The 11,573-nt window shown below is 49.2% G+C and overlaps 1 protein-coding gene across 1 annotated transcript in view; it reads left to right on the top strand.

Annotated features, from left to right (window-relative positions):
• Positions 1-11,573, top strand: part of asic2 (acid-sensing (proton-gated) ion channel 2) — a 150,696-nt gene continuing 139,123 nt past the window's right edge. Inside the window, exon 1 of the mRNA XM_067233199.1 lies at positions 1-573. Coding sequence (XP_067089300.1) covers positions 1-573 — 573 coding nt within the window. The remainder of the gene's footprint in view (positions 574-11,573) is intronic.

Genomic DNA, 11,573 nt, shown 5'->3' with positions numbered 1-11,573 from the left:
ATGGATTTGAAGGAGAGCTGTGGCAGTGAGGGGAGCCAGGAGAGCTCCGGCGTGCGCCCCTCCTCTTGGCAGTCCTTCGCCAACACCAGCACGCTCCACGGCCTCCGCTTCATCTTCCCCTACGGCCGGCCCACTCCGCGCCGCCTGCTCTGGGCCGCCGCCCTGCTGGCCTGCCTGGGACTGCTGGCCCTGGAGGGCACCGAGCGCCTTACCTACTTCCTCTCCTATCCCCATGTGACCAGCCTGGACGCCGTGGTGTCGGGCAGCCTGGTGTTCCCCGCCGTCACCATCTGCAACCTCAACGCCTACCGCTTTAGCAGCCTCACCCGCAACGACCTGTACCACGCTGGGGAGCTGCTGGCGCTGCTGGACGTCCACCTGAGAATCCCTGAGCCCCATCTGGCAGAGCCGGACGTGCTGGCCTTCCTCAGCGACAAGGCCAACTTCAGCGCCTACCGGCCCAAGCCCTTCAGCATGCGCGAGTTCACAGAGAGGGTGGGCCACGACCTGAAGGAGATGATGCTCTACTGTCGATACCAAGGCCAGGAGTGCAGCCATCGCGACTTCAAAACCGTGAGTCCAGTTCTAGTCTCTCTGCCTTAGTCCAGGCGCTTGGGGTCCTGGTTTGAAGCCCATATGCTGCTGCTACCCAGTCCAGTCCTTAGAGGATTGTGGCACAGAGGGCAGTGCCGTGTGAGCCATGTTTTCTCCTGTGGTGAGAGTGGAAGCTTCCAGAAATGGCTGTTTCTTGGGCAGCGAGTTGACTTGATTATTGTTGATAGCTGCTGTTGCTCACCCACACTTCTCTGCCGTGGCTTTCCCTGCTCCGGAGCCCCACTGAGGGTCTGGCTGTTCTCTTTACAGCTGGATCTCTGCTTGGTTTGAGTAAACAGTATACTTTAAACACAGATAGAATCTGCAGGTGCATTGTTGTTGCAATGTAGACCTAGTCCTCTCCATTCTGTGTTTAGTGGGACCTCCACATAATAGTATCAGCAACAGGTCCTTCTCCAACAAGTCACTTTCTCCCTTCTCCTTGGGTCTGCCTTTAGGACGAAGGCCTAATCATCTTCTCAGGTGGGCTTTCAGGCCGCAAGCTCTAAATCCTAGCTCCCTGTTCTCTAGCAAATAAAGAAATGAGCCTTCATGTTCAGGCTGTGGCTAATCAGTTTCTGCCTTGGTTGGTGTTCACTTGCAGATCCACAGCTATGCTAGGACACAGGCTCAGCTTTAGAAGTTCTTGTGGGTTCTGAAGTGCTTTGATGAGTGTCTGTGTTTGAGGAGAGCACTCTTGTCTTTAAGTGAGAACAACAAAGACATGTCTGTGTCTAAGGCCACTAGCTGGCAGCTGGGATTCATCCGGCTGTCAGGTGTCCTGTTTTTGTGTACACAGGAGGACCGATATCTTCACGTTTCATCTCTAGTTCACTGCACTCGTGTTAATTGGAAAAGTACCGTAACGGTGGCATGTTATGTGTTGGCTTTTTATTATGTAGCCTAAAGGAAGACCCTTGGTGTCCTGTTTGGAGGTTTGCTTCTCACTCTGTGGTGATTTCTAGCCTGGTGTAGCTTGTATCTGTAAGGAGAGCTATCCTATGCTCTCAGTCCATTTATGGGGGAAGTGGAGAACTAGAAACACTTTGTACTAACTGCCCACAGTTTCTAGTGGTCTTTTCTCTGGTTATGTCTCAAGTCTCCCTTGGAGCATCTCTTAAGTAATTCATGTAATGCGACGCCCTTTTGAATGTGGTGCTGGAGGCAAATCATGTTGACAGCCCACTAGAAGTGACTGTCCTAATCTCCGCCTGTTGCCCTGGTCACCCATTTTTCTAATTTCTCTCTTCCAATTTTTTCATCTAAGTATTTTTTTCTGTTACTAATCTGGCAAAAGGATTATGTGTGTGTGTGTGTGTGTGTATATATATATATATATATTTCTTCCGGACATGTGCACACACACACCTATATTAGCACGACACTCCAGGGACCAGAGTCAGCGTTTGAGTGACATTGTGATAAATGGCCGCAGGGAGGACTGTGGGAACAGAGAGCTGTGTGAAGTGAGTGATGGAACAGGGACACAAAATACAGCATATGTGGACCGGTGTATTTACCGTGAAGGTCAGTTTGCAAATTGTAGGCCTGTGTGTGTGTGTGTGTGTGTGTGTGTGTGTGTGTGTGTGTGTGTGTGTGTGTGCAATGCTATTAACTCTTCTTAAGGCAGTGATGCGAGCTTGGAAGCTTAAACATTCAGATTTTTTTTTTAAATCTATTTATATCTATATATATATATACTTAATTTTATTTAGACAGATGGTAAAGAGAAACAGGAAATGTAAGGGAGAGAGAGAGAGGAGGACATGTAGGAAATGGCTCGGGCTGGATTTGAACCTGGGGCTCTGCAGTAAGACCCTAGACGACATGGTATTCTCCCTTACATTGATTTCATATATTGTGTGTGTGTGTCTTCTAGAATGCACGTGAGCCTGATCTTGACAGTAGCTGTGTTGGTCAGGGTAGGATTAGGACACTGATTAAAAGCTGATTGATGACAATGACCGACTACATCAGTGTCTGCCAAAATGCCCCCTTCACAACGTGACAGTCCACACTCTCCTCAGGTGATGTCCCGCCAGGCGTGGGCCCAACACACACACACACAACTTTTAATGAAAGGACTGATGGGAACCACACTGTATATCACACTGGCAGATGCTAATTAGCCCTACATCTGACTAACACCAACACAACACCACATACAGTAACGTAGCTGTCTGTTCTCATCACTGTAATTAGACACTAGCACACCCAACCTGTGGCCTAATCACCAGGCTGGATGATTATAGCATGGATAGATTAGCTGCAATTTCCCCTTAGAGTGACCAAGAGGCTTGTAAATATCTCATCCTCCTCTCTCCTCTCGTACTTGTTCCAGCTCACTAACCGCTTTATCAATATCGAATTGGTACTTTTCACTTCATTTGAAAGGCTATTGCATCATATTAAGTGCAGACTCAAATGGATGCATTCATCGTTAATGTGACATTACCACGGAGGAACCAGGAGCGAGGTCTGAGGGTGAGCAGCCTCCAGTCCTCACACCCCCAAAGAGAGGCTAGGGTGCCCTGGAAGACTAGCACATTAGCTGATAGCGGCAGAGGTATTTGAAAGACGGCGGTAGTCCTTCAAGAGTAGGAGGGCTTAGCATGATGATGGCGACGGTCTGTTGTTTGCCAGAGGTGTCGTGCAGTGATGGGAGCTTGGCTGAGAGATGACGGGGTGTGAGTAAGCAGACAGGGGAGACTGACAGAGAGAGTCTGGTAGGAGAGATGAGAGGTGGATCCACCTCTCAGTCGGTGAGGAGAGGAGACGTAATGTCAGCAGGGAGAGAGGAAGAGGGAGAGGGATGAGGAGGGAAAGAGAGAGAGGGCAGGAGAGAGAGTGAGAGAGAGAAAGAGAGAGAGAGACAGAGCGAGAGCGAGAGAGAGAAGATGAATATGGCCCATTACCTCAGCAGTCTGCCTGGAGACGTGCTACATCATGGCCACTGAATGAGGGGATAGTATGTGTGTGTGTGTGTGTTTGTTGTTCAGCATGCTGGAGGGTGTGTACTGTGTGTGCTGCGCGGGCGATTGTATGTGTCTGTCACTGTGCTATACCGTCTCAGTAAATCTTCTTGTTTGTGTGTTCCTGTGGCACACTACTACTGATGTGTGTGCGTTGTGCTTGTGGGGGCAGGATCTTGGCCTAAGGGTTTGGAGCTGCATCTCTTCCTGAGATAAGCCATCAACGTCTTTCCACTGCCTCCTTATCTACGGGCCAGTATTGGATACTGACTCACTGCTGGATGTCCCGTAATCATTGTCACAGTCAGATGAGTTTAAACAGGTCAGCGTCACTTGTCTCTCTTTCTGCTAAAAATGTACATTTCTCTCTCTTCCCTATTGCTGGTCTCCCCCCTCTCTCCGTCCCTGATAATCTGCTCGCAAGTGTTTGATATGAACATCAAAAACTCACATACTGTACTGAGCTCAGACTAACAGAGTTGGCATTCAGCTTGCACACACACACACACACACACCACACACACACCCCTCTCTCCCCCCTCTTTAATTTGTACACCAGCCAGACACTCTTTTGATCCAGCCCTGTGCTTTGACCAGGCTGCCTGCCTGGAGCATCACAGGCTGTTTCTTCACAGGGAGGGGATGTTGTCTGTATTCATGACTGTTGGCCAGTGCTCAGCTAGCCCAGCCCACCCAAGACTAGCCAGAACACTGTAAACACACCTTGCTGCTCTGTACCAACATGTGTGCATCGCACACTGCTGCTGTCAGCATGATTCAACTTCTTCCTATCACAAGAAAGCACTGTTATTATTCCTGAAGCTGGAATTGGTTTGGAGTTTTGGCATAAGTCTAGACTGCTACTCTGCTCTATAATCGCATGTCTCCCAATCTCTGTCTCATTTTGTCCCTGCCTCTCTCCCTTCCGTCTCTCCCTGGGGACCTTACTTCAGAGCACCTCAGTCGTCTCTCAAAGGGCATACTCAATAGCGGCACAAAGCTTGTCGCCATAGGGACACCTGGCCTAAACAACCAAACACCAGGAAAAAACTAAATCGATAGCACACTGAGTGCTTTTTGTCGTTGTCACCATTGTCAGTGCATTGAAATTGAGGTGTTCCTGTAATGTAGGCCTGAATAAATTGAAATTTTGGAGTATTCCACCCTGCTGAGGCAGTGGGCTAACCCTCCACTTCTAGCATTCTGGTATTACTGCATCTAGTGGCATGTCATTTTTATCCTACTGTTATCTTCAAAAGGAACCAAATGGCTATTCACAGGAGACTGTGATTCCGTTTTTGTCGACTGAACTCCTTCTCTTCACGTACTATATTTTAGAAGAAAAAAAAAAATTCTCCTTCAAAGTTGTAGCTTTGTGCTTTTCTCAAACCAATAATTTGGTTAAGAATCACTTCCAGGTCCCAAACGTACTTTAAGACCAGCAGCTCTCCAACGCCAACTACCCCCAAAAGTAGGCTTGACCGTTTTCAAAAGAATGGATTGGCTAAAGAATTGGATAAAAACAATTCTCCAGATATTATCATTCATGAAAAGATGAAGAGCTTCACGCAGGACACAGCCTAGACTGTCTAGTCTTTGGCATTCCCGCTCATGCTTGTCCTGTTGGCTGAGGCCTCGTTCCTCCTCCCCCTCCATTATTAAAGCATCACTTGCTCTGAGGTACATGGATCTGGATTCCAATTCAGTCCCAAAATACCCTGGGGCACCACCGAAGGGATGATGTCAGCCTGGGCTCATGTCAGCGACGTGGTCGATGCTATCCAGACTAGCTGATAAGAGGACTATACAGTAGGTGTTCCTCCATGATTTATAATCTGATATTCATCAATAGTATGCTCGCATTGAGCCTGTCCTAAGCTGTGAGGCAGGCAGGCAGGTGGGAGGACAGAGTGCAGCATGCTTGTTAATGCTACAGGGTTTGTGTGTTAATGTAACAGCAGGCACTGCGAGGCGCCCCTCACGCCCAAGCAGTGGCGTCTCACGCCCGGCTGACTGAATGATAACGGGGGGAGGAGTGGAGGATATGGAGGGGGAGTGAGTGAAAGGAAAAAGTCAAATGTGTGAAAGGGAGAGCAAGAGAAGGAGAGAAATCTGTATGTACGTGAAAGAGAGAGACGTATGTGAGAGAGATGAAACAGATCTAAGAAGGCGGGGGGGGGAGAGAGAGTGTGAGAGAGAAATAATTCACATTCGCATTCTTGTTATATAACCCCTAAAACACTTAGATGAGGCTAGCATTGGGCACACACACCAACACACACACACACACACACTTGCTAACATATGTTTATGAGATTTTGTCAAAACACATGAGCCTATTTCACACCTCCGTGCGTGTGTCCTACTTCTGTGTTCGGTGGTCATTAGCTTAGCTGCAGCGGGAACCATCAGGTACGATGATGACTAAATTAATTTCCTGTCAAACCAGTGCAGAGTCCATGACATGACAAGGAATTATTTCTGAAATCAGATTCGTTTCCAAAGATCTTTGGAGGATATCTCATATGCGTGTCCACATGAAGTATCAGTCTGTCAGGCACGTCTAACCCTAACCCACGCTGCCATGGCTCAGAGAGGAAGTGGTTGTAGAAGACCTAGCATGCTTTATGTGCTTTAGCAGAGTGAGGGATGTTTGGAAGGTGTTTGTTAAGCTGCCTCGTCTCTCTAGCTGCTGCCTCTCTCTTCAAGGTGACCTACGCTACGGACTTTTGCCTGCCTGGATTCAGCTCGGCATTCCCCCCAGTATCTTACTTCCCCTTCACCTTGTCTCTCTCCTCTGAGTTCTTCCTCCAACCCTGGTCTCTCAACCATCTTTACTCCCCTTTGACACCTTCACCACCTCCCCTAAGGCACTATATATAATAGTATTAAATATATATTTATAATCATTTGTATGTATATATATAGGTCAAAGGTCAAATTAAGTCGGTCATAGAGGCCGTATCGCTCTCCCCAGCCCCAGGGCTCTTGAGTGGAGCGTCTGGGCAGTGTGGAGGATCCCTCCCCTCCCCCCCCTCCCCCTGATCCCTGCACTCAACAAGCCGCTGCAACGCCAGGAGATGTTTAATACTCTTAATTCGTCTAATTTATTCAATTACAGAGCTCCTAAACCTCCACAGCGTGCGCAAATCTAAATAAATGTTTGCCAGCGCTAGGCAAACACAACGCTCCGGGCCAGGTGTGGTTAAATGTAGCTCTGTTATTGCAAGAAAAAATCTGTGTTTGCCAACGCGCTCTCGTAGCCATGGGGCTCCTTGAATCACTAGCCGTCATTGGGAGTGCGGATTGGATTCATATTGTATATATTTTTTTGTGCTTGTCTCGTTACACGTTATTCATCTCTGCAGAAGGATGGGGAGTTTTTGGGAGGGACTGTGATTTCTGGATGTGTGTTGTCACCCTGTGTTATTCATCAGCCTTCCTTCACTCAGAACAGTCTCTCTCTCTGTCTCTCTGTCTCTCTCTCTCTCTCTCTCTCTCTCTCTCTCTCTCTCTCTCTCTCTCTCTGTGTCTCTGTCTCTCTCTCTCTCTCTCTCTCTCTCTCTCTCTCTCTGTGTCTCCCCCCCCCCCCCCCCCCCCCCCCCCCCCCCCCCCCCCCCCCCCCAGTTAGAGAACCCACCACACGTACTACTGCCAGACAGACTACAGAACTAGCTGTTGCTTCTGAGACAGGAGCCGCCCCGCCAGCAGGATCCTCTCTCAGCTGATGGCAGAGTAGACAGTCATTATGGCTGAAAACAACATGTCTTGCCATCCTGGGGGGAAAGGGAGATGGGGAGGAGAGGGAGGCGACGGGATGGGATGAAGTGAGTGACTGAGAGGGTGGAAAGCAGATAATTAGACAGAGGAACACTGGGAAACCGAGTACAGGCAATCAAAGAAGAGAGACAAAGGCAGACCAGTGGTAGGGGAAAGAGAGAAATGAAATATTGACTGAGAGGGAGAGAGATTCTTGCTGTTGCCACCGCAGAGTGACTCAAGGAGTCTGATGAACCCAACTCAGAACTTCCCACTCCAACCCTCATCCTCTCCAATTACCACTCCACCCACACCATACATACATTTCTCTTCTTCTCTTTTAGGCAGTCTGATGACACACAATTATCTCATCAGACAGCATGCAAGCCCCCCACTCCCTCTCCCCACATCTCTCTTTCAACCATAGAGGATTCTTTACGACCACAAAAGTAAAAATGACTAAGTACATGCTGTAAATAATTTGACAAGTGTATGTTTGTCTGTGTTTTGTGTTTGCATTGTATGCATGCAAGTATGTGGTTTGTGTGTGTGTGTGTGAGCGCGCACAGCTGCACAAACAAGTTTGATAGGGTGGTTTCAGGGTGCTCATTTAACCATCTCTGTAAAGCGAAGAGGGGAAATGAAGGAGAGGGGAGAGAGACTGAAGGATGAGGGATGTGGAGGATGGAGTTCTTCTATCAGCTCTTTCACTGGGAGGATAACGCTGCTTTCAGGACAACAAGACGCTGTCATAAAGAGGAGATGTGGTGGAGCAGAGCGGACCAGTCTGCAGCGCTACATTTACACTTACATTTTACATTTTAGTCATTTAGCAGATTCTCTTATCCAGAGCGACTTACAGTAAGTACAGGGACATTCTCCCCGAGGCAAGTAGGGTGAAGTGCCTTGCCGAAGGACACAACGTCATTTTTTTGCATGGGAATAAAACCAACAACCTTCTGATTAATAGCCCGACTCCCTAACCGCTCAGCCACCTGACCCCCCTCGCTACGGTGAACACTGGAGTAGGGCACTAGGACAAGGTCAGAGGGGAGGAGGAGAAGGGTAGAGAGAGGGAGAGAGATGGGGGGGGGGGGCAGAGAGGGAGAGGGGGGAAAGCGAGGGAAAGGGAAGGAAAGAGAGAGGGAGAGCGTGGGAGAGAAAGGGAGAGATGGGGGGCAGAGGGGGAGAAAGGGGAGAGAGGGGGAGGGGGCAGAGAGGGGGAGGGACAGGGATAGGGGAGAGACAGGGAGAGTGGGAGAGAGAGAGAGATGAGAGGGAGAGAGGGGGGAGGGCTATGGATGAGGGACATGAAGCACAGGGCACATGGTCATGTGGGTCATGTGGGTCATGTGGGGAACAGGGGGCAAGCCGTACTGTAGCTTGTTGTGGAAAGAGGTGATAAGGAGGAGTGGAAGGAAGGAGGAATCGCTGGATAAAAAAATAAGTAAAAAAAAAGCCATAACAACATTGACTCGTCTCAAGGACGACTACACAGGAATGCTTTTAGCCAAAGGCCCTCTGGGAACCAAATGGAAAGTTTATTACATCAAATTAAGTGGTTGGTAGGATGCGCCAAGGCCAGAAACCACCAGGGCCTGAAAAACTCGGCTTTGTGTGTTTTAGTTTGTGTGTCCAACTACATCCAAAATGCCGATTCAACACTCCTAATATAAGCCATCTTTCTGTTTCTTTTGCTGAGGTGGTGGAGTACAATGATAAATAGGAATATCCATAATGGTTCATTGTTAATGTATGGTTCATTGTTAATCTTTGCAGACCACACAACCTTAGTGAACAGGAAATAGGCCATAGTTTTTGAGCGGCCCATCATCAAAACTAGGCTATTACACACACAAAAGTATTTGCATTACACAATATGGAATGCAGCCTTAGCACTAATATGCATCTGGAAAAGCTATGCTGATGACGTTTAGACAGTGTAATGTCTAGCAGCTCTGTAAATGTAACAGTAACCAGATATCTCATGTCTCTACGTCTACCTGTCTGTCTCTCTGCCTGCCTGTCTGTCTGCCTGTCTCTGTGTCCGTCTACATTTACATTTAGTCATTTAGCAGACGCTCTTATCCAGAGCGACTTACAGTAAGTACAGGGACATTCCCCCGAGGCAAGTAGGGTGAAAGTGCCTTGCCCAAGGACACAACGTCAGTTGGCATGACCGGGAATCGAACTGGCAACCTTCGGATTACTAGCCCGATTCCCTCACCGCTCAGCCACCTGACTCCCGTCTATCATGGCTGCATCTCTCCCTCGCTCTACCTGTCTGTCTCTCTGCCTGCCTGTCTGTCTGCCTGTCTCTGTGTCCATCTATCATGGCTGCATCTCTCCCTCGCTCCCTTCCCCCAGGCTCTTCATCACACTGATTCTGTCTCTTCCCTGGGTTTAGTTCATGGGTATCTGGGGTTCTTTGGAAGCTCAGTGTGTCAGTTAAAGGGGAGGGGATGGGGAGATGAAGGGGTGCGTGTGCTTAAAGCAAGCTGAGTCCATCTCTGTGATGTCAGAATATCCCAAATAAGAGAGACGGAATAGCACTTCCACATAATGACATTCTGAGCTGTTTCCCACATTCCCCTTTTAACAGACCTGTGTGTGTGTGTCTGTGTGTGTGTGTGTGGTTCAGGAATATCCTCTGTGAAGGATGACACAGACTGAACAAAAATGATCTCAGTGTATTCCAGCAATACTTCCACAGTGTCCTTGTTAATGAGGCCGTACAGCTGGCTCAGAGCTGACCCAGTCTGCTGAAGGAGGAGGCGTATCACAGCTCCCCAGCGTATAGGGAGTCAGATGGCTGAGCGGTTAGGAATCGGGCTATTAATCAGAAGGTTAATCAGAAGGTTGCCGGTTCAATTCCCGCCAGTGAAAATGAAGTTGTGTCCTTGGGCAAGGTACAGGTGTCCCTGTAGGGACACCTGTACTTACTGTACCTGGACCCCCCCGAGGCAAGTAGGGTGAAGTGCCTTGCCAAGGACACAACTTCATTTTGATAAGAGCGTCTGCTAAATGACTAAATGTGAGCCGCCAGCCTCCCTGCAGCCGTGCCCTGGGGTCTCCCAGACACTCCCCGGCCCTCCTGATCAGCTGTGCGTGGCGGCGCTCTTGTGCGCGGCCGGCTGTTTTCTGATGTCGTCCGTCAGACCGGCTGAGGGGAGGCAGTGCCCGGCCAGGCCACAAGGGGCCTCACAGCAGAAACTCCCTGCTCTGCTCTGCTCTCTTGTCCTCTCATCACACCTCGCCCTTGGAAACGGGAGGAAATGACAGGGGCTGGGGGTTGGGGCTGGGCCAATGGAATGATGAGTTGGAGGAAAGGTAGCGCTTTCAGACATGATCAGCCCTGGCGTTCTGATGAACCGTGCTATCTTTCAGTCCCCCTCTATTTCAGTACTCCTTCCTTCCTCCTGCACTCCATCTACCTGTCTGTGTGTCGAGTCTTTGTCATAGATGAATAATCTCATCTGAGTCTGAATTAATCACAGTCCTGTATGGACACTGGGGGGGCGTGTGCAAGCATTCATCCACGTCTTTTAATCAGTAGAGCCACTCTAATAATTATATTTCTGCTTCCATCGCGAGGTGGGCGCTAGAGACAACGAGCCGAATCTGGTTTAGCGTGACTGTCATGCCAAGAGCAGGAAAACAGCTCCCAGACATGAATTATGAATAGCTTGTGTTCAAATGAGAAACACTGTCTTTCAGGATGGAATATCTGAAAATCAAACACGAATCTAAAATCCTCTTGTGGATGCCAGTCACTTTCATGAATTTTTTGCTCCCCTCGCGCGAAAATTTCCACTTTCGCACAAAAACGTTTGACCCTCGCCGTGAGTGTAGTCATGTCGTCGTGAACGGGGGCGTTGCGCGGCGGCGTTAATGCCAGGCCAGTGGACACGGAGCCCAGGGCGAGGAACCCAGAGACACGCTCAGACGCTCCACAGAGCTCCCGAGCCACAGGACAGGAAGTATCAGGGTGGGAAGCCCTCCCTCCTCCCCCCGCTGAGCTTTTCAGGGTGAAAATGGGTGGAAGATGTTCTTTGCGTGAAGACGGGGGTGTTTTCTCTTCAAACGAAGGAATGTCTGTGTAAAAGGGGGGGGGGGAGGGAGGATAGATGTAGGCTTTCACACGTGTTACTGAGAGCCCCACTCTCTCTCTCTCTCTCTCTCTCTCTCTCTCTCTCTCTCTCTCTCTCTCTCTCTCTCCCCACACTCACTCTCCCCACACTCACTCTC

Source organism: Osmerus mordax, chromosome 3 (assembly GCF_038355195.1).
Source record: "Osmerus mordax isolate fOsmMor3 chromosome 3, fOsmMor3.pri, whole genome shotgun sequence".
In the NCBI taxonomy this organism is placed as follows: domain Eukaryota; kingdom Metazoa; phylum Chordata; class Actinopteri; order Osmeriformes; family Osmeridae; genus Osmerus; species Osmerus mordax.
Note: the sequence above shows the minus strand (reverse complement) of the source record. Positions and strands in the feature narration are given on the sequence as shown.